General features: G+C 41.7%; 1 protein-coding gene across 2 annotated transcripts in view; it reads right to left on the reverse strand.

Moving 5' to 3' along the window:
• The window catches only part of GBE1 (1,4-alpha-glucan branching enzyme 1), a 208,716-nt gene that overhangs the window by 27,984 nt on the left and 153,861 nt on the right, over positions 1–26,871 (reverse strand). For both annotated transcript variants that reach the window (XM_077294074.1, XM_077294073.1), the window contains exons 14-15: positions 15,219–15,403; positions 2,354–2,484 (exon numbers count right to left, since the gene is read on the reverse strand). In XM_077294074.1, the coding sequence (XP_077150189.1) occupies positions 2,354–2,484; positions 15,219–15,403 (316 nt within the window). The remainder of the gene's footprint in view (positions 1–2,353; positions 2,485–15,218; positions 15,404–26,871) is intronic.

A 26,871-nucleotide genomic window follows, 5' to 3' on the forward strand; every position in this document is an offset into this window, starting at 1 on the left:
ATGTGGTGCCTATCATGATAGGCGCAGTGCACCAACAAAGTTATGCAGTGCGTCTCTTCTGGACATGCTGGGATAAATGCAGTTGTCAGATGCTCAAAGTGCATAAAGTGATAAAGTGAAGACAGAGTTAGTGGGAGAATTCGGTGAGATGACATTCATAAAGGAGAGATGGCCTGCTATAGAGAACAATGAGGCAATGTCTGGGAGGAGAGGACAAAATTATCAAATTCTGATCATATCAAGGAACCCAGGCTCAGATGATTGTGTTCATCGCTGCTACACTGAAAAGGGGAAGAGAGTGGATGTGCTCTCTGAAGGGTGAGGGACACATGTAAGAAGGAGCTATCTCTGGGTATAAGACACTCTGAATCAAGCAGTCCAGGAGCCATTAAACATCTCTGCTGCCAAAAGGGCTGCATGTAAACAATCGGGTAGTAATACTGGGTATAGCGAGCAAGCGACCAGGGAAAAATACAGTGATTGGGGAACAATATAGGGTTATTTTAATAGCATTTTTAAATTACCTTTGATGTTGGAGAACCACTTTAAAATGTTTTCATCCTGACTACTGACTGTACCTTGTTGCTAGACTTAGAGTTTTGATTGATTAATAAAGTAGTTATCTATATATATAATTGTCTGAGGGGTACTTCCGTCTTTCTGTCCTCAACTTCCGTAACAGAAATCCCGCGTCGCTCACTGGTCTCGCCAGCAGCTGCAGTCAGTGCCCGGCGCCCGCATACTCCCCTCCAGTCACCGCTCACACAGGGTTAATGCCAGCGGTAACGGGCCACGTTATGCCACGGGTAACGCACTCTGTTATCGCTGCTATTAACCCTGTGTGTCCCCAACTTTTTGCCTACGCAGCATCAATAGTAAAAAAGATGTAATGTTAAAAATAATAATAAAAAAACCCCCCTGCTATTCTCACCTTCCGTCGAGGCAAGCGCAGCTGCCGCCAGCTTCCATTCCCAGAGATGCATTGCGAAATTACCCAGAAGACTTAGCAGTCTCGCGAGACCGCTGTACGTCATCTGGGTAGTTTCGCAATGCATCCTGGGAACGGAAGATGGCGGCAGCCACGCGCGCATCGCCAGAGCTTTGCTGGATCCCAGCGGGCGAGTATATAACTATTTTTTATTTTTTTTTTAATTATTTTTTTTTAACAGGGAAATAGTGCCCACACTGCTGTATACTACGTGGGCTGTGTTATATACCGCGTGGCTGCTGTATACTACGTGGCCAGTGTTAGATACTATGTGGCCTGTGTTTTGTACTGCGTGGGCTGTGCTATATATTACGTGGGCAATGTTATATACTGTGTGGCCTGTGTTATATACTACATGGCCAGTGTTATATACTGCATGGCTGCTATATACTGCGTGGGCTGTGTTATATAGTACGTGGGCTGTGTTATATAGTACGTGGGCTGTGTAATATACTGTTTGGGCTGTGTAATATACTGTTTGGGCTGTGTTATATACTGCGTGGCCACTGTTATATATTGCGTGGCCTGTATTAACGCATCGGGTATTCTACAATACAGTATGTATATAGCAGCCACATAGAATATAGCACAGGCCACATACTGTTTGTCTGCTATACTACATGGCTCCTATATTACGTGGCCTGTACTATATACTATGTGGCTGCTATATACATACATACATATTCTAGAATGCCCGATGCATTAGAATCGGGTCACCATCTAGTAGAGTATAAATGGCATAAAACAACAAACAAAACTATCACTCGCCCACCTTCTCCGAGCAGCAGTCCAGCAGTTGTGCTCCAATGGTCCTCCTGGTTCTTGTTTACAAGTGTCTGGCATGAGACTGCTGTAGCCAGAGACGTCAGTAGTCACATGTCGTACTATTGCCATTATGGCTACCAATTCTGAGCAGCGATGCCAGGAGTGCATCACGTGGCCGAGACTATGGATAAAGCAGAAACTGGGAACACAACCACACAGCCCTTGAGATCGCTACAAAAGTTGCTGCAACCCACTTAGGTACCAATCAGTTTGGATGGTCCTGGCCGCTTGCAGGCAGAATGACCAAGAAACAGACTGGATAGCAGTCAGCCCTGGTTACACGGGTTCTTGTCTGCTCTGATGCTGCATATGACCGTCCTTTCTCTTTCAGTTACCATTACTGTACATCTACATTTGCCTACTAAGGTTTCTCGGCACTTCCAGGTCTTAATCCAACTGCTTCACTTCCAACACTGCCCCGATTGTCACCATGAAAGCGACCTGTATTTTTCTCATGATTGTACTGTGAATCTTTACTTGTTAAAATGCTTTATATCCTGTGATGTTCCGGTAATAAAAACTAGAATTTTGAAAGGATATTTTCCAGGTGTATCTACTGCCACTCTGTATCCAGTGAAGCTTTTGTAAGGATGGAAATTAAAGATGAAAAGAAGATTTGCCCGCTCGAATGCAATAATTTTGTCACCTTCATGCTTTGTACTGACATAGGCCTAAGTGGAATAAAGAAAAAGCATTATAACATCAAAGACAGAACAAAGTCACTTTTCATTGTAAGGCTATGTTCACACAGTTTTTATTTTTCTTTATTTTATAAGCAGAGCCTCTCCAAAATTATTAAACAACGCTTTAAAAAAATGAGGAACACTCTTCTTATTCATTTCTATGGGAATATCACTGTTATGTTCATATGAGCTTTTTTTTAGATTTTGTTTTTCTCCTGAAAAAGCTTTAAAATGCCTGGTGGAAAAAAAAATCATGGCACTTCTAGGTGATGTCAAATCAAAAAGTTGAAAAAAACCCTTCTAAAATCTCTATCAAAACTCTTTAAAACCAATTAAGGAAGTTCTTCAGGAAAAGAAAAAAAACTCACCAAAAAAAGAAGTTTCCTGAAACGATATGAATGAAATATTGAAAAAAAAAAAAAGAAATATTTTATTGGCCCCAAAAACTGTGTGAATACAGCCTATTTGTATCATCTCAACCAAACAATGATATAATAGATGAGTATCCCATACTTATGGTGTGTTTAAATTAATATTCTCACAGGGGAGCCTTAATGGACCTTATCTAAGCCCCGTCATGTAATTATACATCTACTTAGCCAAGCACATAAGCCAATGAGAGTTAGCAGAGGCGACCTGCGATTGTGGCTTTTATCGCCTTTTCCTTCCTGCGGAGTTTCTTTATAATCATATCATACTATATAGCACTGTGTACTTACAAGTGTTCATTGTCTTCTTCCTACTTCATTCTATTACACATTAGGTCTATAACCTCACGTGATTAAAAACAGACTAGCTTAATTATTCTAAGTTCTATGTAGAAGTAAGTAGTATTTTTTTCTGCATGAGTCATCATTAGAACTACAATTCAGCCCAAGTCCACCTCCTCTTCAACTCCTGACCCAGCTGCTCCCGCCCCCCTTGCTTTCATCTTCTCTTCACTTTGCCAGCCTCTAATCTCCTGTTTACTTAGATCTAAACCCTGGTATAATACTTTATTTCTCACAGTGGTGCAATCTAGCTATTAGGTCTAGTAATTGTACCTATGTATATCTACCTGTACAAATAATTCAAAGAATAGTTTTTTGGAAGACAATTGAGCTTGACCTCATAAGGCCATTAATATGTCCACTAGCGATGAGCTAAAGTGGCGACTCGAGTTTGCATCGGATATCATGGGTGCTTGAGCTACATGCTCGAGTTTCCGCCCCGTGGCCGTTTTGTCTAACAGGCCGTTTCTGGCAGGCAATCCACAAGTTTTCTTTTAGCTTTTTAACAATTGCAAAACATGCGGAGCGGGGACTCGGGCATGTATCTCGAGCAATCGCAATACTCGGTGAGTACCCAAGCTCCAGATGCAAACACTAGTAGTGAACACGCTCACTCATAACTAATGTCAACGGCTTCATCTTATTTGATATGAAATTTTTTTAATCAAAGTTTTTATCCTCTTATTATATTGCAGTCATATTATGTAGCAATGTGTACTTATAATTGCTCATTTTGCCTTTCTAACCAGTTAATTCTTCCCATTTCTCTTCTCTACATAGAAACAGGGAGTCTCTCTTCCCCTGCATGAGTCATCCCTCTCTTCACCTTCTGACCCAGCTGTTCCTCCTCCCCTCTGCCAGGGACTTTTGCAGTGACTCATGACTCATGCAGGGAAAATTGACCTCCTGTTTCTACATAGAGCTTAGAAGGATTCCGCTTATCAGTTGTTAATCACGTGATGTCATAGACCTAATGGAAAGAAAAGACTTAGCTGGGTAGAAAGGCAAAATGAGCAATTGTAAGTGCACAGTGCCATATAATACCATGACTGCAATTTGATATTAGGAGAATAAAAACTTTTATGGGAGGAGTGCTTCTTTAACCCATTCAAGACCTTGTTTTTTTTTTCGTTTTTGTGTTTTAGTTTTTCCTCCCCTCCTTCCCAGAGCCATAACTTTATTTATTTTAACATCAATATGGCCATGTGAGCGCTTTTTTTTTGTGGTAAAAGTTGTACTTTTGAACGACATAATTGGTTTCAGCATGTCTTGTACTAGAAACCGGGAAAACATTTTTTTGCAGTGAAATTGCAAAAAAAAGTGCAATCCCACACTTGTTTTTTGTTTGGCTTTTTTGCTAGGTTCACTAAATGCTAAAACTGACCTGCCATTATGATTCTCCACGTCATTATGAGTTTATAGACACCAAATATGTCTAGGTTATGTTTTATCTAAATGGTGTCTCCATTTTTCGTGATCTGGGGTCGGTTGAGGGCTTTTTTTTTGCACGCAGAGCGGACGTTTTTAATGATACCATTTTGGTGCAGATATGTTCTTTTGATCGCCCGTTATTACATTTTAATGCAATGTCGTGGCGACCAAAAAAACATAATTCTGGCGTTTTTAATTTTTTTCTCGCTACGCCATTTAGTGATCAGGTTAATCCGTTTTTTTTTTAGTTGATAGATTGGGCGATTCTAAACACGGCGATACCAAATATGTGTAGGTTTGATTTATTTTGCTTTATTTTGAATGGGGCGATTTAAACTTTTAGATATTTTTTAAAACATTTTTTTTTTTTTTTTTTTTTTTTACTTTTGCCATGCTTCAATAGCCTCCATGGGAAGCTAGAAGCTGGCACAACTCTATCGGCTCTGCTACATAGGAGCGATCCTCAGATTGCCCCTATGTAGTAGATTTACTGCATTGCTATAAGCGCCGACCACAGGGTGGCGCTCACAGCAATCCGGCATCGACAAACCGATGAGACCTCTGGTTGTTATGCAGATGCATCGCAGACCCCCGATCATGTGACGGGGGTCGTCGATGCGCTCATTTCTGGACCGATGGCTGGAAGCTGGCAGTTAAATGCAGCTGTCAGAATTTGACAGCTGCATTTAACTAGTTAATAGCGGCAGGTGAATCGCGATTCCACCCGCCGCTATTGCAGGCACATGTCAGCTGTTCAAAAACAGCTGACATGTCCCACCTTTGATGCGGGCTCACCGCAATATACAAATATTTTAGAACAAAACAAACTAACACATACGGCTCTGCCTGATCCAAACTAACACTTTCAGCACTGCTTTAGCCATACTAACACATTCACTGCTGATAAAACCAAACTAACACATACAGCTCTGCAAGATCCAAACCAACACATTCAGACCCGTTTCATCCAAACTAACACATACAGCTCTGCTTCATCTATAATATGTTAGTTTGGATGAAGCAGAGCTGAATGTGTCACAATGGATGAAGAAGAGCTGTAATGCATAAAGCTCTGCTGTAGCCATACTAACACATCCAGCTGTACTACATTTCAGTCAGAAGAAAGAATTTTATATTCAATTGCAACATTTTTTCCGCACCTGCTTAGAACTTTTGCACAGTAGTATATTTCTCTATTATTGACTTGCATCTAACACTAGAATTTATCACATGAAACACTCCATTTTAAATGCTAACGGACTACTAAAGGAAGAATTGCAATTGTGATGGTGCATTTATGGAAAACTGTATAATTATGAAGCTTTCATGACCGGCGTGGTGGAGTAATTGGATTTTCAAGGCAGAGCAAAAGATTCACATTTTATTAAGCTGCATTCTGAAGATGAATATTATGCCATTTTTAATCTAGTTGTAATAATTAAAACCAGTTATTAATACATAATCTTTTTTTGCAATCCATTCTTAAGCCTAAATATAGATTTTTTTTAAATTCTATTTTTTGTCCATGATTAGTTATGGGCTAATATAGTTGTGGATGTTTGAGTCCGGGGGTTCAGCGAACATCTAAAAAAAGTTTGGCTAGTGTTATGGAATGGTACCCGAAAACCATTCGGATGAATGGGAGTAGAGATAGGCGGTCACCTGGATGTTCGGGCTCGGCCAAACAGTTACAAAAAGTTTGTGTTTGGGTACCAGAACAGTACCCGGGCCAAATTCACTTGAAAGGGGGACCCGAACATCCAGTGTTTGCCACGCTGTCATGTGCATGACAGTGCGGCAAATATCGCTTCTGATCGGCAGTAAAATCATCACCGCCGGTCACACAGGAACGGTTCCCACACTGTCAAAAGACAAGAGTGAGCACGCAACGTATACAGTTTACCTCCGATTACTGGTGTCAGCTGATGGGACTACTGCTCCCATCAGCCGACGCCTGCAGCAGCTAATAACAACCACCCTTGCTAAAGCAGACAGCTGGGTGCTGGTATTCTCAGGCTGGTAAGGGGTCATAGATATTGCCCCCCCCAAGCAGCACAGAAAAGGCGCATCTATTAGATGCACCAATTCTGGTGCTTTGCCAGGCTCTTCCCACTTGCCCTGTAGTGGTGGCAAGAAGGGTTCACACTTGTGGGTTGATGTCACCTTTGTATTGTCATGTGACATCATGGATTACTAATGGAGGGAAGTCTATCTATTACCTATCCATTATTATTCCTTGCCACTGCTACAGGGCAAGTGGGAAAAGCCAGGGAAAGCACTAGAATTAGCACATCTAATAGATGCATCTTTTCTGGCAGGAAATATCCATGGCCCCTTACCAGTCTGAGACTACCAGCCCCCAGTTGGTGACATGGGGGTCTCTTTTATTTTTGATAACCAACGCAGATAAAACTGACAGCTATGGGCTGCAACCCTCAGTTGTCAGCTTTATAATGGCTTGTTATCAAGAATAGAGGGGTCCTACGCCATTTTTTTTTTAAAATAATATTTAAATACATATATATTTTTTTTAAATGGTGTGGGGTCCCCACATTTTTCACAACCAGCCAAACTAAAGCAAACAACTGTGGGCTGGTATTCTCACACTGGTAAGGGGCCATGGATATTACCCCCCACCCTAAAAATAGCAGCCCACAGCTAACCCTGAAAAGACTTATCTATTAGATGCGTCAATTCTGGTGCTTTGCCCGGCTCTTCCCACTTGCCCTGGTGTGGAGGCAAGTGGGCTAATAGTTGATAGGTTGATGTAAGCTGCTTTATGGCTGCTGACATCAAGCTCACAGATTAGTAATGGAAAGGCGTCTATATAATAACCCCAAAGTGAGATTGAAAAAAAAACAACACATAGCCAGAATAAAATCCTTTAAATGAAATAATGACACAGACTTCTGTATTTGAAATAAAAAAGCACAGTTCTACTCACCAGTACACCTAATCCATTGAAGCCCATGTCACCTGGAAAAAACAGAAAATAATAAAAAAATGCTATCCACACCAGCCAACTCATACTGAAGTGTGTAGTGCTGAGCTGCCGTGAGAAAGTTCACAGGAGTTCATAGCTGATGAACCCCAGTGACCACACTTGCGGCACCGCTCGCTGCGCGATTAAGTTTTTACTTCAAATAAAGATGTCAGTGTCTTTCTTTCAATTAAAGGATTGTTTTCTGGCTGTGTCTTTTTTACAACCCCTGGGCTTGATGTCAGCTGCCAATACAAAGCTGACATCAACCTCACAACTATTACCCCACTTGCCACAAAACAAGGACATGTAGGAAGAATGAGGATAAGCACCACGTTGGGGGCATCTTAATGATGCACCATGTCTGGGGCAGCAGAGAGCTGATGATTTTGGTCTGGGAGGGTTCCAATATTCATGGCCCTTTCCTAAGCTATTAATTTCAGTCAGAAGCTGCATGCATAGCCTTTTTACTCTTTCTTTTTGAGTGGTGTGTTAAGGTATTTGTGTACCTATTTATTGGGTTAATGCATAGCCTTTGCTGGTTATTGAGTATAAGGGGGAACCCATGTCATTTTTTGAAGGGGGTCTCCCCTATAACAACCAGTAAAGGATAAGCAAACAGCTGTGAGCGGATATTAATACTCCTTTCTAGAATATTAATATCAGCCCTCAGCCGTCTGCTTTCCCTCTGCTGCTTATGAAAATTACTGGGGATCCCATGCCACTTTTTTTTTATTATTTACTAACAAGTAAAGTAAAATACACACCCAAGGTAACCTTCGTTCCCAGCCTCTAGGTGTTCCAGCAGCTTGAAACTCTAGTAACCTTAAAATTTCCCTCAAAGTTTTCCATGAGATTTTCAGGCATTGTAGCTGCCGGGAGACCCGGTGGCTGTGAACTCTGATAACCTAAGGGCTCATTTCCACTTGCGAGGAAAACGGACGAGTGCAATCCGATAAAAAAATCGGATTGCACTTGGACCAATGTTATTCAATAGGTGTCTTTTCATTTGCGATTTTTTTCTCAGCCGAAATCGGACTGAGAAAAAAAATCGCAGCATGCTGCGTATTGCTGCGATTCTCGGACACGACTCGCCAATGCAAGTCAATGGGTGCGAGAAAAAAAAAAAAAAAAAAATCGCACAGCACTCGCACCTTTGAAAAGCCGGCAATTCAGCGCGGTGTACAGTAAAATCACACTGACAGGTTAGAATAGAGTAGATATATACACATAGAATAGGTATATATATATATATATATATATATATATATATATATATATATATATATATATATATATATATATATATATATATATATATATATATATATATATATATATATGTCAGTGAGACACCTATATATATATATACTAGCTATTGAACCCGTTCTACGCCCGGGTGGCGAGCATTTATATTGGTATATGGCCTCCATCCTGGTATGTGCTGCTCTCATCTTGCTCTCCCATCCTGTCATGTGCTGCTCCATCCTGCATCCCCATCCTATCATGTGCTCCCATCCTGCGCCCCCATCCTGTCATGTGCTGCTCTATCCTTCATCCCCATCCTGTCATGTGCTCCCATCCTGCATCCCCATCCTGTCATGTGCTCCCATCCTACACCCCCATCCTGTCATGTGCTGCTCCCATCGTGCGCAATCATTCTGTCATGTGCTGCTCGCATCCTGTGCCCCCATTCTGTCATGTGCTGCTCCCATCCTGTGCACCCATTTTGTTGTAATGTGCTGCACCCATTCTGCCTGTTCCTGTTTCCATTCTGCCATATGTTGCTCCCATCTATCTCTCTCCGGCTCTACTGCCCGAGTGCGGCTGTGGTGAGTGCGGGCGGCGGTGCCGAGTGCGGGCGGCGGTGCCGAGTGCGGGCGGCGGTGCCGAGTGCGGGCGGCGGTGCCGAGTGCGGGCGGCTGTGCCGAGTGCGGGCGGCTGTGCCGAGTGCGGGCGGCTGTGCCGAGTGCGGGCGGCTGTGCCGAGTGCGGGCGGCTGTGCCGAGTGCGGGCGGCTGTGCTGAGTGCGGGCGGCTGTGCTGAGTGCGGGCGGCTGTGCGTGGCGGTGGTGAGTGCGGGCGGCTGTGCGTGGCGGTGGTGAGTGCGGGCGGCTGTGCGTGGCGGTGGTGAGTGCGGGCGGCTGTGCGTGGCGGTGGTGAGTGCGGGCGGCTGTGCGTGGCGGTGGTGAGTGCGGGCGGCTGTGCGTGGCGGTGGTGAGTGCGGGCGGCTGTGCGTGGCGGTGGTGAGTGCGGGCGGCTGTGCGTGGCGGTGGTGAGTGCGGGCGGCTGTGCGTGGCGGTGGTGAGTGCGGGCGGCTGTGCGTGGCGGTGGTGAGTGCGGGCGGCTGTGCTCAGTGCGGGCGGCTGTGCTCAGTGCGGGCGGCTGTGCTCAGTGCGGGCGGCTGTGCTCAGTGCGTGGCGGTGGGGAGTGCGGGCGGCTGTGCGTGGCGGTGGTGAGTGCGGGCGGCTGTGCGTGGCGGTGGTGAGTGCGGGCGGCTGTGCGTGGCGGTGGTGAGTGCAGGCGGCTGTGCGTGGCGGTGGTGAGTGCGGGCGGCTGTGCGTGGCGGTGGTGAGTGCGGGCGGCTGTGCGTGGCGGTGGTGAGTGTGGGCGGCTGTGCGTGGTGGTGCTGAGAGTGCGGGCGGCTGTGCTGGGGGCCTGAGCAGGCGGGGACACCGGCGCGCTGTGGGGGTCAGGTGCCGCTAGCTCAGGCCCCCAGCACTTGCTATATTTACCTGTCCCCCGTTCCACCGCTCCGTCTTCCGGGTCCTCTGGCTGTGACTGTTCAGTCAGAGGGCGGCGCGCATTAAGCGCATCATCGCGCCCTCTGAACTGAACGTCCCAGGCGTCCGCGCTTTCCGGTGCCATTTTCTTGAAGACACGCAGTGTGTCTTCAAGAAAATGGCGCCGGAAGCGCGGACTGCGCAGGCGCCGATTCCGGAAGCAGGGGGACATTCATGGCCCAGAATCGTGTCGGTGGAACGGGACAGGTAAGTATTGCATACTCACCCTCCTGGCTTGTCCCTGCTTCTCCGTTGGAGATCGCGGTGTGCGTTCAGCGCTTACGCATACCGCGATCTCCTGGGAGCATCACTCTGTGGGGTCCAGACTGCGCCGGCGCTTGCGCAGTCTATAAAGGCTTCGGACAGAGTGACGCTCCCAGCGTTATAGTATAGATATATATATTTAATGCAGCGCTAGATAGCATAAAAGCCGCTAATTCAATTGCCGGCTTTTGCTCTCTCCTTCTCCTTTTGGAAGATGCGCCTATTCTGGCACTTGGCCACTCTCTTCCCACTCCCGTGTAGCAGTGGGATATGGGGTAATGAAGGGTTAATGTCACCTTGCTATTGTAAGGTGACATTAAGCAAGGTTAATAATGGAGAGGCGTCAATTATGACACCTATCCATTATTAATCCAATAGTATGAAATGGTTAAAATATTACCACACCCTGTGTGTTTATTTCATTAAAGTACTTTGTAATAATGTGTGTGTGTGTTTTATTATTCTCTTAATCCACCTGAAGACCCTCGTTCTGTAAAAAAGTAAAAATAAAAAATCAACAATATCCCATACCTTCCGATGATCAGTCACGTTCCACGATGTAAATCCATCTGAAGGGGTTAAATCATTTTACAGCCAGGAGTTGTGCTAATGCAGTGCTCGTGGCTGTAAAACCCCGGGGAATGAATGGAGTGCAGGGGAATGTCCTGTAGTTACCTTGAGTAGCGGTGATGCACCCCCTGCTGGATGTCCTCCTATGAACTCGAGCGTGGGAACTTTTCCTAGGCTCGAGTTCATATGAGGACATCCAGCAGGGGGCGCATCACCGCGATTCAAGGTAACTACAGTACATTCCCCTGCTTTCCATTCATTCACAACATTTTACAGACAGGAGCGACTGCATTAGCACAGCTCCTGGCTGTAAAATGATATAACCCCTTCAGATGGATTTACATCGTGGGACGTGACTGGTCATCGGAAGGTATGGGATATTGTTGATTTTTTTTTTTAACTTTTTTACAGAACGAGGGTTTTCAGGTGGATTAAGAGAATAATAAAATATTACAACACCCTGTGTCTTTATTTCATTAAAGTACTTTGTAATAATGTGTGTGTGTTTTATTAACCATTTCCTACTTTTGGATTAATAATGGATAGGTGTCATAATTGACGCCTCTCCATTATTAATCTGGCTTAATGCCACCTTATAATAGCAAGGTGACATTAACCCTTCATTACCCCATATCCCACTGCTACAAGGGAGTGGGAAGAGAGAGGCCAAGTGCCAAAATAGGCGCATCTTCCAGATGTGCCTCTTCTGGGGTGGCTGGGGGCAGATGTTTGTAGCCAGGGGGGCCAATAACCATGGACCCTCTCTAGGCTATTAATATCTGCCCTCAGTCACTGGCTTTACCACTCTGGCGGAGAAAATTGTGCGGGAGCCCACGCCAATTTTTTCCGCGATTTAACTTTTCAATTTAACAGCTAGAGCCCCCAAATTTGACACACAGACACTTCTTACATTAGTGAAGAGGAATATGTAATAAAAGAAGGGATATGAGATGGTTTACTGTATGTAAACCATGTCTCATATCCTGTCGGGTTTGTGAAGGAGAGAGCAAAAGCCGGCAATTGAATTAGCGGCTTTTAAGCTATCTAGCGCTGCATTAAATATAAATATACATATATAGGTGTCTCACTGACATATATATATATATATATATATATATGTATATATACACATTCTATGTGTATATATCTACTCTATTCTAACCTGTCAGTGTGATTTTACTGTACACAGCACTGATTTGCCGGCTTTTCAAAGGACACTGGTGCGTAAAAATCGGACAGCAATACGGATGTCATACGGATGTTGCGATATAAAAATCAAATGACACTCGAATGATTTTCCTCCGTTTTTTCGATCCATAAATTGGACCGTTTTGTCTCTCGCATGTGGAAATGAGCCCTAAAAGTTACGATAGCTCCAAGTGCGGACTGGTGAATGCCGGAGTGCCGATCTCGCGGGCGTTCAGTAGTCCAGCACTGGCACTTGCAATGCAAGAGAAACAGGTGCTATGTGACCCTACTGTTCTTGAAAATTAAAAAAAAATAAAAAAGCCATCCGGCTCACACTGATTTTTTTCTGGCTGTGTTTTTTAACAATCCAACTATGGGGTAAGTAAAGGGGGCGTTTATAAGCCTCTCCATTAGTAACCTGTGGGTTTGATGTCAGCAGCCATAAAACAGCTAACAGCCACCAGGGTAAGTGGGAAGAGTCAGCTTATCTAATAGATGTGCCTTTTCTGGGGTGGCTGTGGGCTGCTATTTTTAGGCTGGGGGGCAGCCTAACAATACCAGCCCACAGCCATTTGCTTTAGCTTGGCTGTTTCACAAAAATGGGGGCACCAAACTCCTTTTCGACCCCTCTATTCTTGGTTATCCAAAATAAGAGAGACTTTTTTTATTTATTTACAGCGCAGGTGTTGGCTGATGAATACTCCCATCAGCAACAGCAACTGTAGGCTGATCAGAGTAGTACTTTCTCATTAGCTGACACCTGATGAAAAGTAATTTTTCATTATATTTTTAATGACCTGGTAATAATGTAGGCTACATACCTGACACTTAATAAAAGGGAAAAAAACCCACACATATACAAAAAAGTTAAAGCCATCCCACCGCGACAAAGATGGTCTTACCTCGAATGTAAATCATCTCCATGTGCCAGCAGGCCTCAATAGACGGGGCAGAACAGGACCCAGGCCTGACTGTTTAAACATCTGCAGGTGGAAAGCTATATAAATTAAATGTAGAGCTAAAAAAGGGGGAGTTTGTTAATGGCCACATTGTGAATTTGCACCTACACATTGCACTTATATCAATACATGTGTTCATTTAAATGGTTTTGCTTTGTTTTTTTGTACATATAAGTGCAAGACTCTCTCCTCTTTGTGCATTTAATCTATATAGCTTTCCACGGACAAGTGTTTAAACAATCAGGACCTGGGCGCTGCTTGTCCTAGTCTTTTGAGGGCAGCTAGCACATAGAGAAATTTTACATTAGAAATAGGACATTCATGATTGGGTACACCTTGTCACGGTGGAATGGCTTTTTGGATCAAAACAGTGTCAATTAAGTACCCTATGCTATTTACATGTACTATTTACTTATTCACTTACTGCAGGGTATTTGCTCCGTTTTTATCCTAGGTTATGCTTGGTAATAATGACCTAGGTGTGAATGGGCACCTACACATTGCACTTATTACTATGTGTAGAAATTTGACTGCACATCCCCCTGGAAAATATAAATATATATTTTCTGGGATGTAATTTCTTCTTTTACCTCCTGTACTGCATTTCTTAGTTAAAAAAAAAAATGAATCTATATTTCATCACAACAAAAACACTCATTTCTGTGATAAAACAGGCAGACAATAGCAGCTCTTAGATCCTGCAGTTTCATCTGTAGACTCACTTACTGGAAGTGACTCGTGCTCTACCCAGCCCCCTCGCCCCTGGGAAATAGTATGTACGTGCAGACCAATGTGCAGGGGCACATTCATAAGATTGTCTCAGCACAGGAATATTATTTATTAACACATTAAATTGTGGAACTTATTGTTATTCCAAGATCTGTTGATTAAAATGTACTTTGTGGGAAAACCCCTCTAAAGCCATGCTCAGTTTGGGCAACTCTCCGCCATATTGTAGGCAGCTCCAACAGAAAGCATCTAAGGCAATGGGTATATACGCCTCAAAAAACCTCACTACATATAAAGTTAACACTATGACATTTTGGCCACTACTGGCCGTTGTCAAGCAATAGATTGGAAAAGTGACGCCTTTTTAACTTTATATGTTAGCAATAAAGAAGTTATTTGAGGGATATACCAGGTGCTTTGGATACTTTTTGTTGGATCTCATGCCGACATGATCGGTTTTCCAATACTTTTGTTCTATGCGTAGAGAACAAAGAACATATGAAGACCAGGCTTGCCGAGTGTCCCTCTGCATGTGGAAGTCCGAGGAGGTAACGGTCGGCTAATCAATAATTCGGATGACAACTACCTAATGTGATAGTGGACACCTTATGTGCATGGAAATCTTTCAAGAATACAGCAGCACACTGAAATTCACTGATAAACTGGGCATACTCAATCATATTTAAATAATTTATCTATTCAATATGCAATGTTGGTGGGAGACTTGGCACTGCAGGATCAGAACGCCTAAACTGTGCTATAAACACAGAATTTCACAACACTGTTGAGTTAGTTCATATAGTCAGACGACCCGTTTAATGTGTCTGTAACTAGTCCCCTCTTTTTAAAGGAGGTTGTTACCATGGTCCTCTCCAAATGTATTCATATTTACACTAGAATTTGCTAAGCTTACAACAATCCTAGAAATCAGGAGATAGAATGCCTAGGGCATCATCAACTTGATATACACACCACCCAGTAAATCAGCGTAGAGAACATTCATAAAAAGGAAACAAACAAATGTCAAATCCCATTTTTGCCAGCTCTTACCGGAGGTGACGACAGCCAGCCAAACTTTTCCTCTAATCTATTCATGTCTCGGTCAAAAGCATAAAGAAATCGGTAGCGCAAAAAGTTATCATCAGTCAAATGAAACTGTCTCCTAGCATAGTGGTAACTTTCATTATTTCCTTTTCTTGGGAAATCCAACCACTCTGGGTGACCAAATTCATTACCTAAAAAAAAAAAATAATTTTTATTTTATAACTGAAGAGTTTTTGAAGTCACAGAAAAGATGGCATATCCTGGCAATATGCCACTAAGATCTAATAAACAGGGGTGTGACCACAGAGGCACCATTTTGTATTACTAACTATCATGTATTACCCATTAATAATCTGTATTACACTTCCTAACAGAACAGTGGAAAGTGATGATCCCTCAATAAGATATTCAGGTTGAGCCAAAAAGCCAAATAAGACTCCCTTATTATTTGTGGTATTAATTCCATCAGTAATGAAGTTAGACTCCTCCTCTCCTATAATAATCAATGAGGAAAAACTCAATAGGACGCTTGTATGAAAAACGCAGGAGCTTGCCGGTCTGACCATTGTTAGACTCATGGATAAAATTAGAACTAAGATTCGGATTATCCGCTGCTTCGTTCATGAACTAATTTGTACTTTTTTTTTAAATACGGTAAGCAATTTGCAAAAAATGTCTATCTTTGTATGGAACTCTAAAAAGATTGATTGAATTTCTCCTAATCAACACCATCTCTGCTTGTAACATCTTCGAGCCATGTTCACATAGTGTATATAAGGAGCACGTGCAAGAAAGTAAATGCTAGCTAAGGGTATTTGCATTCACCATGTTATTCAGGTGGATTCTGCTTGAAAAAGCGCTGCAAGAAATTAACAAAATGCACACCAATCTATAAACGACATTGCTGTGCACACGTTCAGTCTTTTATTACTTTTTTCTTTTTAAAGGCTCCAGGATGATGCGGCGACTGTGAAGCAGTTTGTGATCATTGTCTTGCTGAATACTCCTATACAGAGTATGGTGGGCCAACCTCTCCCCTACACACATGGTGGGCCCACAGCTCCACTATACTCACTATATATAATGGTGCCCACACTGTATGAGAGCCCCCCTACAGCAGTTTCCATACTGTACTTATGACGGTCCCCACAGAAGTCCCTACAATGTATTATTTCCCCACACTGTAAAATGCCTCCACAATCACACAAATTTTAATTAAAATAAAAAACATCTTCTACTCACCCAGGATCCTAACAAGTCCACCGGCAAAGCACGAGCAGACCAACGCGCTGACGCCATCAAAGCAGCACATACACAGGATGTCCCCGAAGCGGGACTCTGGTATCCTGTGCGTGCACCTCAGCCAGTGCGGCACCCTGCCATTGTGCTGGCCGCAGGCTTAATGTGACCTGCGGTCTACGGAGCGGAAAGAGGTAGGGCAGGGACACCATGTCTCCCTGCTCAAACAGAGCTTAACTATATATCTGCAAGCTACGTACGCCAATACAGCTAGAAATGCGGAAGCTTTGGGTGGGCCCAGGGCGATTGCATCCTATGTCTCCCTGGTAGCTACGCTACTGTGCACAAACTAGAGTCTGGGGAAAAAAAAACAATTAAAATTCCGGATCACCCTACCCTTCCTCTTAGGCCATGTGCACACGTTTAGGTTTTTTTGCGGTTTTTTTTTTTGCGTTTTTTTCACCATAAAAACGCTATAAAAACTCATTAAAAACGCATGCATTATGCATTCTATCATTTAGAATGCATTCTGCATGTTTTGTGCACATGGATGCGTTTTTTTTCGCGAAAAAAACGCATCGCGGTAAAAAAATGAGCATGTTCATTAATTTTGCGGTTTTTCTGCGTTTTTCCCGCATTTCTATGCATCTGGGGAAAAACGCACAAAAAACGCATCAAAAATGCGTCAAAAAATGCGGAAAAATAACGCATGCGGATTTCCGTTTTTTTGTCAGGAAAATTTCTGCAAGAAATCCTGAAGTGTGCACATACCCTTAGGTTACATCAATGGTTGCATAAAGAAAATTTATTTTATATTACAGTTACTCAGATTCTGACATTTCAACTATAATCATACACCAAGCAAGAAAGCATTATAACAATAGATTAAAAACAATGCAAAAGATAATGAAGGAACTCCACAGAGAAATACCAATGCTTTTATCCTCATATTTCCTCTGTACACAGCAACATGTGAAGCATGGATAATGTGGAGGTAACTACGAGGACATACCACTGAGATTTGTGTTCCTGTAATTAATTTTAAGCTGTTACTTCTAAAACTATAAAATGACAAAGAGACTTGGATAACAATTAATGGGATTTAAAACAATAGGGTGCTAATGAATAACAAAAATATCTGCTAAGGAACATTTTCTTTATTCTTGTAAAGGATGATCTTTAGCAGACCGTAGCAATTACCATTGAGTCTTGCAATATTAGCCTTTTATAAAAAGATAAAAAAGTCTAATATTAGAACTTGAGAACAATGTTGATGTGATGGCACTTTAAACATGAACAGAGGTCCACCGACAAGGACGTTAACTGTAATCAAAGGTTTCTTATAGTAAACCACCTATGCAGAATTGTCCCGTTCTGGATCCCATTTAATAGGCATGTTCAACTTCGAAAAGGTGATTTTTATTTTACCTAAAAGCAGGTGTTTTTTGTCTAAAAAGCAGTTTTTCATCAATATTTCCTTAAACATTTTGAGCTTTGACAGTTTCTATGTATCATCGCACATAGACTGCTGAATCGCTCTAACCCGATTTATTACCAGTTAAAAGCTAAACTTTTATTTGGAAGAACATCAGCTTAGATCATCATAAAGGAGAAGAGATAACAGACCCGAATTTCAGAACATGGCCGATGAGGGATTTCACTGTTAAAGGGTTGTCCAGTTTTAACTTCTTAATGACCACCAATAAGTCTTTTTACTGACCTGCGATATAAGAGACTAGCATCTCCATACAGGTGACAATCCAGCAGCTGTCGGCTGTCCACTATAGCTGACAACTTGCTGCATTAGCCACGATCAGTGTTGTCACCGTCCATATCTATTCAACCCCTTAGATTCTGCTGTCAAAAGTGACTACATCATATAAATGGTTAACAGCGTGTGGGGGCTTCCTCTTTAGCCCCCCTGAGATCATGATTGTCTGGTCATGATGTTTGTGATGGAAGTTCACAACCAAATAACGGCCTTAGAGTCTGCCGGCTATAATGACCTGTTCAGAAGTTAGTGATATTTAGCTGGTAACCATTCATTTTTGCATTCCTGTTATGCCGCTTTGTATTAATTCCTGAAAATCACCTGAAGGGTTAATAAACTACCTGACAGCAGTTTTCAATATGTTAAGGGGTGTCGTTTTTAAAATGTAATTAACTTTGGGTGTTTTCCAATATGTAGGATCCCCCAAAGTCACTTCAAACCTGGATAAGGCCCTAAAAAAGTAAATTTTGTAGTTTTGTTTTTACAGAGCCCCTGATTTTCCATTTGTTAAACACAGTTTGAACGCTGCTGACTGGCATTATCAATTCCTTGGATATATTTTTGTATCCCTTTCCTGTTTTATACAGTTCAACTACCTTTTCCAGTAGATCCATTGACAATTCTTTTGCTTTCCCCATGACTCACAATCCAGAAACGTCAGTGGCTGGATGAAAGATGCAAGAGTCTGTCTGGATCCCAGAAACTTACTCAGCTTTTATGCACACACACTGATTACAAGCAAACCGGTCACAGGTGAGGATGTTACCTTTAGTAGCCATTCAGACCCATTTGTGTCAACTTCTGTGCATGCTATCAGGCCAAAATCACCAGGGTATGTGAACTTTTGATCAGGGTCATTTGGATATTTTGGGTTGTCATTATGATTTAAAAAGAGAAAACACAGTAGTTTGACAGTAAATGGCTTCACCCAACCACTAACCATGAGTGGAGAAAAAGTTTGGGCTTTATCATTTATATTCTTTTAAAAAAAAGGCCAAAAAAGCTAAAATTTGGTTGGGGTTTGTAAACTTTTAAGCACAACTACCTTTCATTGCACTTTACAATGCAATATATACATAAAATCAATGCTGGTTTTTGTAAACCTATGCCATCATGTAGACCTATATAACAGCCTGTCACTGAGTGGTTATTGATTGGATTCCCCCCTTGCACAACTCACTTTATACGTTTGTTAGAACTCCCTATATCCCACTAAAGATGGAACTGGATGTATTGGTATACATGATAATTAACTGTGCATTATATGAGTTACATTCCTATGTCATTAAGATCTTGAATTGTATGGTTGACCCAGCCTTCTTTTTTCTCTGAGTACATCTCCCTTTGGAGGTTTATTCCCACCCGGTTTTTGTCATATTTTTTTTTTTTTCATGTTTTAATTATATATTAATAAATCATGATTTTAATACCTTTTCTGGAATCACTGTGTCCTTAGGCGCTAAAATACCGCTATTTTGGAAAGTGTGGGATCTATATTTGGAGAGTCTAGCACCCTAGTTGTCTTTTTTGGACATATTTGAATTACATTTTTAAACCTACTAAAATGCTAACAAAATAAAAGAACATTTTAAAAACGGTGCTTATGTAAAGCAGACATGAGGGGAATATTTATTTATTAATGCTTTTCTGTGGCATGACTATCTGGAATAAAGGGATAATCATTCAAAGTTTGAAAACTGCATTATTTTTTTTTTTTTTAATTTGTCAAATTTCTGATTTTTAAAAAAAACAAACAAAACATATTAACCTAAATTTACCATTATCATAACTTAAACAATCTCAAAATCACTGGGAATTGTTGAAGCGTTCCAGAGTTATTACTATACTGGTCAGATTTAAAAAAATGTGTCAAGTCACTAAGATGTTAACCCCTTCATGACCGGAGCTTTTTTCGTTTTTACGTTTTCGTTTTTCGCTCCCCTCCTTCCCAGAGCCATAACTTTTTTATTTTTCAGTCAATATGGCCATTTGAGGGCTTATTTTTTGCGGGACGAGATTTTCCTTTGAACGACAGCATTAGTTTTACCATGTCTTGTACTAGAAAACGGGAAAAAAATTCCAAGTGCAGTGAAATTGCAAAAAAAGTGCAATCACACTGTTTTTTTTTTTTTTTTGCTAGGTTTACTAAATGCTAAGACTGACCTGCCATTATGATTCTCCAGGTCATTACGAGTTCACTGACACTAAACATGTCTAGGTTCTTTTTTTTTTTTTTTTTTTTATCTAAGCGGTGAAAAAAAAATTCCAAACTTTGCTTAAAAAAAAACAAAAACAAAACACAATTACGCCATTTTCCGATACTCGTAGCGTCTCCATTGTTCGTGATCTCAGGTCGGGTGACTGCTTATTTTTTGCATGTCGAGCTGATGTTTTTAATGATACCATTTTGGTGCAGATACATTCTTTAGATCGCCCGATATTGCATTTTAATGACCAAAAAAACCATAATTCTGGCATTTGGGCTTTTTTAATCGCTACACCGTTTAGCCATCAGGTTAATCCTTTTTTTTTTTTTTTTATAGATCGGGCAATTCTGAACACGGCAATACCAAATATTTTATTGATTTACTAGCTGAAGAGCCCGGAGTTGCCCAGGCATAGTAACTGACTGTTAGTTATAGCACCTCACTTCTCTCATTTTCCCATCACGCCTCTCATTTTCCCCCACACCTCATTTCCCCCCTCACACCTCATTTTCTCCCCTCACTTCTCTCATTTCCCCCCCTAACACCTGTCATTTTGACCTCACACCTGTCTTTTTCCAATCACTCCACTATTTTCCCTCACTCCTCTCCTTTTGCACTCACACCTCTTCATTTTCACCTCACACCTTTTATTTTCCCCTCAGTATATACCTGTATGTCATCTCCTGTATATAGTATATACCTGTATGTCATCTCCTGTATATAGTATATACCTGTATGTCATCTCCTGTATATACCTGTATGTCATCTCCTGTATATAGTATATACCTGTATGTCATCTCCTGTATATAGTATATACCTGTATGTCATCTCCTGTATATAGTATATACCTGTACGTCATCTCCCCTGTATATGGTATATACCTGTATGTCATCTCCTGTATATAGTATATACCTGTATGTCATCTCCTGTATATACCTGTATGTCATCTCCTGTATATAGTATATACCTGTATGTCATCTCCTGTATATAGTATATACCTGTACGTCATCTCCCCTGTATATAGTATATACCTGTATGTCATCTCCTGTATATAGTATATACCTGTATGTCATCTCCTGTATATACCTGCATGTCATCTCCTGTATATAGTATATACCTGTATGTCATCTCCTGTATATAGTATATACCTGTATGTCATCTCCTGTATATAGTATATACCTGTATGTCATCTCCTGTATATAGTATATACCTGTACGTCATCTCCCCTGTATATGGTATATACCTGTATGTCATCTCCTGTATATAGTATATACCTGTAAGTCATCTCCCCTGTATATAGTATATAGTATATACCTGTATGTCATCTCCCCTGTATATAGTATATACCTGTATGTCATCTCCTGTATATAGTATATACCTGTACGTCATCTCCCCTGTATATGGTATATACCTGTATGTCATCTCCTGTATATAGTATATACCTGTAAGTCATCTCCCCTGTATATAGTATATAGTATATACCTGTATGTCATCTCCCCTGTATATAGTATATACCTGTATGTCATCTCCCCTGTATATAGTATATACCTGTATGTCATCTACTCCTGTATATACGTGTATATCATCTCCCCTGTATATAGTATATACCTGTATGCCATCTCCTCCTGGCTGTCAATTTGCCTCCAACAATTTCCTTTCACTTTTTCCCCATTATGTAGATATGGGAAAAAAATTGTTTGGTTAATTGGAACGCGCGGGGTTAAAATTTTGCCTCACAACATAGCCTATGATGCTCTCGGGGTCCAGACGTGTGACTGCAAAATTTTGTGGCTGTAGCTGCGATGGTGCAGATGCCAATCCCGGACATACATACATACATACATACACACACACATTCAGCTTTATATATTAGATTTTGAATGGGGCAAAATGGGGTGATTTAAACTTATTTTTTTTTTTAGATTTTTAAAAACATTTTTTTTTCTTTTTTTACTATTGCCATGCTTCAAAAAGTCTCGATAGGAGACTAGAAGCTGGCACAACTTGATCGGCTCTGCTACATAGAAGATGTTCAGATCGCCTCTATGTAGCTGAATTGCTGAGTTGCTATGAGGCACTCATAGTAATCCGGCACTGACAACCATAGAGGTCTCAAGGAGACCTCTGGTTGTCATGCCGACAAGCTAATGACCCCCGATCATGTGACGGGGGTCACTGATGCGCATATTTCCGGCCAGATAGCTGAAAGCACGATTTAAATGCCGCTGTCAGAGTTTGACTAGAGTTTGACTTTGACAGAGTTTAACTAGTTAATAGCTGCGGGAGGATCGTAATTCCAACCGCGGCTATTGTAGGCACGTTGGCTGTTTAAAACAGCTGACATGTCCCGGAAAATGAGCCCACATCAGAGCAGGGGATACTGACATCAGCATACTAATATGTCTGATGTCAGTAAGGGGTTAAGCTACAAGTCTTCAGTCACTTTATGTGACTGCAGACTTGTGAATCCTCACACTGTGCGCACTGCACTTTGAGAATTCTCTGGAGCCGGGAGCGGATGGTCATGTGGCTGCAAATATGCGATATGGATACTGCTGGCCACAATCCAAATAAATTGGTGCAGCCTCGCTCAATACAAATGCATTATGTGAAGCTGGAAACAGTCTAGTTGGAACGTGTCTGGGAGCATGCATCTCATACACTTGCAGTTACATTACCGTCTGCTTCTGGCGCCGGTTCTAAAGAATCCTCACAGATAATAACAAGAAATAACAATATAACATGGTAGCTATTAAAGAATTTCCTATTCCATATGTTGTCATAAATATTCACCATGCGAATAATGGGGCTTATACAGCCTATCACCAACTACTACATAGATATAAAGAACTTCAATACAATCAAGATCTAAGAAATTTCCCCCCCTGTCAACATGTCCAAATGTCGACTTATTTGTACAGATCATTTCTAGAGAGTTTATAGAGATTCCACAGTATATATATATAGGGACAACCTTACTGGGGAAGAGAGGGGGCATCTGCGCGTCCTGCAGAATTTGACTGATGTTGTATTCAAACCGGCAGATAAGGTAAGGGGGGCAATGTGGTTATTTGGCCTAAAAAACTCTATGAGAAGGAGGCCTTTCGTCAACTAAACAATAACATGTGTTACAAAAAACTTACATTTAACCCATTGTCCTCCTTTACCACCCAGCTACATCTGATTATTAATCAGGCGAAAGAGTCGGGTGTGATAACTAAAGAATTGGCTACGGCTCTAATTGTATCAGAGCCAACCATCCCGACCTTTTATTTATTGCCAAAAATTCATAAGGACGCGCAGACTCCCCCTGGACGTGTACATCGACAACATTTTACTGATCTTGCAGGGGTCATGTGAGGATTTAGAGACATTTATGTCCTCTCTTAATAATAACCAACTAAATATATACATCACGTATAAGTATGATTCAAAAAGTATTGAATTTTTCGATGTGCTATTATATAGAGACGAGATGGGGGAGGTACAGACCAATATTTTTCGGAAGCCAACCTCCACTAATATACTGTTGCACGCGACCTCGTCACATCCTGGTCATATGATCCAATCAGTTCCCACCGGGCAATTTCTTCGATTACGTAGACTGTGCTCAACAGACGAAGAATTTTTCAAACAGGCAGAGGATTTGAAACAAAGATTAAAGGAGCGAGGTTTCAGTAATCGTAGGATTAAAAAAGCCTTTAATAGGGCTAAATACTCGTCTAGGGATACCCTACTCTATGGCCCAAAACAGCAAAAACAGAATCAGAATACTGTTAGATTTGTGACGGATTTTCATTCCCAATTCGATCGGATGAGAAGTATTATGAATAAATCATGGCACATTTTGAAAGTGGACCCAGTGATTTCTAAATTCTTACCTACTAAGGCTGCAATAGCAGCAAGGAGATCGAGGAATTTGTGTGATTATTTGGTTCATAGTCACTACAAGGGGGGAACCTATTAATACGTTTTTGGATCAGGTGCCAATACGAAATGGATGCTTCCCATGCGGTAGATGTGTGGCTTGTACTAATATTGACCGTATAGACAGTTTTATAAGTCAGAATGGATTACGTGAATTCAAGATCAAAAAGCGGATTACCTGTATAAGCAAACACGTAATCTATTATGCTGTATGCCCATGCCGCAAAATTTATGTGGGCATGACCACGAGACAGCTATTTGGGCATGACCACGAGACAGCTAAAGATTAGAGTAAGAGAAGACGTTTTGGGTATAACAGCAGCTGCAACCGTGGAAGATGTAGCACCATTGAAAACAATTCCCCGCCACTTCCATAGATATCACGACTGCAATAGTGACCTCCTTAGGATACGTGGCATTGATGTATTAGATGTGGGCATTCGGGGTGGTAATATAACTAAGAAGTTGGCCAAATTGGAGTCCAGGTGGTTATGGACCTTGGGTACGGTCCATCCATCTGGACTAAATGATATTAGTTATGCCCCATTCTTATGACCTTTCCCATCACTCTTTGTGATTGTGCACTCCTATTTACTGTTCCCATTTTTAATCTTATTATATTGTCTTTTTTATATTGTTTTAGCATACATCCGTCACGTTTGTCTATGTGATGTTCGGTGAAGGTGCTGTAAGCGGCATGAAGTGGCTTTGTATATGATTGAAGAACTTTATAATGAAATCCCTTCCGATGATACCAGCAATTATAACGAACACTACCATCATGTTTATGATTATACGTAATATTAATATTTATTTGGAGTTTAGGTAGTATTATGATGTATCATATTTGTTGGCTTGATATCTAATGCCGCTTTGTATTATGTCTACGTGTTAATGTTAAAGTTAATGTTTTTGCACAGTCATTGTATGCATCACACTTTTGTTTAGTATGCGCTTATGAGGTCTCCTTATTTTTCTTTCCCCTTGACGCGCGCCTTGCCCGCTCGATGCGGCACCGGTCTGCTTTCGGCATCTTGTGACGTGGTGGGGCCCGCCTCGGCTCTGCCTACATTGTGACGCCGACGCTTGCCGGCGTTGCATTGACCTGGTAATGGCGAGCGTCATTTCCGGGGTTGGACATGGTATTTCTGGCTGCGTGGCGTACCACGCTGTGTCAGCCGGTATAAATAGATGGAGACCTGCATATAGCAGTAGGCCCCTTGAAGAAGGAGTCTGAAACGCGCGTCGGGGCGGACGCGCTGCTGCAGATCCCAGTGGCATTTAGTATCACGGACCCTTACCGGTAATTATACCTAAGCCTTGTATTTGGTATACTTTTGTAAGATTTTTCTTATACATGCAGGGCAATAGTAGGAGGAAGCTATGAGTGACTGGTATTGGTAACTATATGCAATGTGGCCAACGTATGTGATTGTGAAGGGCCCATTGCTTTCTATATCTGTTATATTAATAGTCACCCAATAAGTTATCTATCCGTGGTAGCTGCTGGGCTATGGAGTTGTGTGTCTTTTATGGGTAATTGTAAAGGGTGGGCCTATTGTCCCCCCTAAGCTTGGTGATATGGTTTTTAATTATGTATTATATGAACAATAAAAATATTCTTTTGTATTTTGACATTACAAATGGCCTCGTGATCACTTGTTTCTTTATATCTATGTAGAATCCTCACGGAGTGCGTGATGTGAGCTTTCACAAGTCTACAGTGACAGAGACTGCAGACTTGTAGCTTAAGACCGGACAACCCCTTTAAAAAGGACCGGTCTCCAAATGTTTCACATTAAATTGGACACACAATGTAATAGGAGTATAGCAGAGTATATTTAATTTAATTTCACCTGTTAGGAAAGTATCAGCGCATTCTGTCAGCACAGAATAACTTAAAACCAAATACAGGCCCCTGGTGCTTCATGGCAGGGACAATCATTTACATACATACATCTTCCCATCTGCTTAGTTTCCATCCATCTCCACCCTTCTCTGGCTCTATGAAGCCACAGCTGTCAATCAAATAGGGGAAGAGTGGAGATAGATGGACAACAAGCAGGTGGGAAGGCATAGTTAAAGTACTGACCCCGCTATGAAGCACTGAGTGGCAGTGCTTGGTTTCAACAGTCATTCTGTGCTGACAGTCCCTTTTAGTTCAAGTAGGAGTTATCAGAGTGTTTCTCCTGGGGTGTGCACACATATAAGCAGGCAGCAAAACAAATAACCGCCACAACTTAAAGCAGGTTTCTCAGTGTGTGAACTGTAATCACACTTATGCCTTTTGTGCTCAGGGAAACTTGTAACCACTCTGCAGTGAGATCAGGTCTATCTCACACAGGAATAGTCCAGAACAGGCAGGTTACTGGGTGTGAGACACAATGAGACCCTGCTCTGATCTCACTAAGAACGATTATAAGTGGCCTGAGAAGAGCAAACTTACCGTACATACTCGAGTATAAGACGAGATTTTCAGCCCATTTTTTTTAGGCTAAAAGTGCCCCTCTCTGCT

Source organism: Ranitomeya variabilis, chromosome 3, assembly GCF_051348905.1.
Source record: "Ranitomeya variabilis isolate aRanVar5 chromosome 3, aRanVar5.hap1, whole genome shotgun sequence".
Lineage (NCBI taxonomy): Eukaryota > Metazoa > Chordata > Amphibia > Anura > Dendrobatidae > Ranitomeya > Ranitomeya variabilis.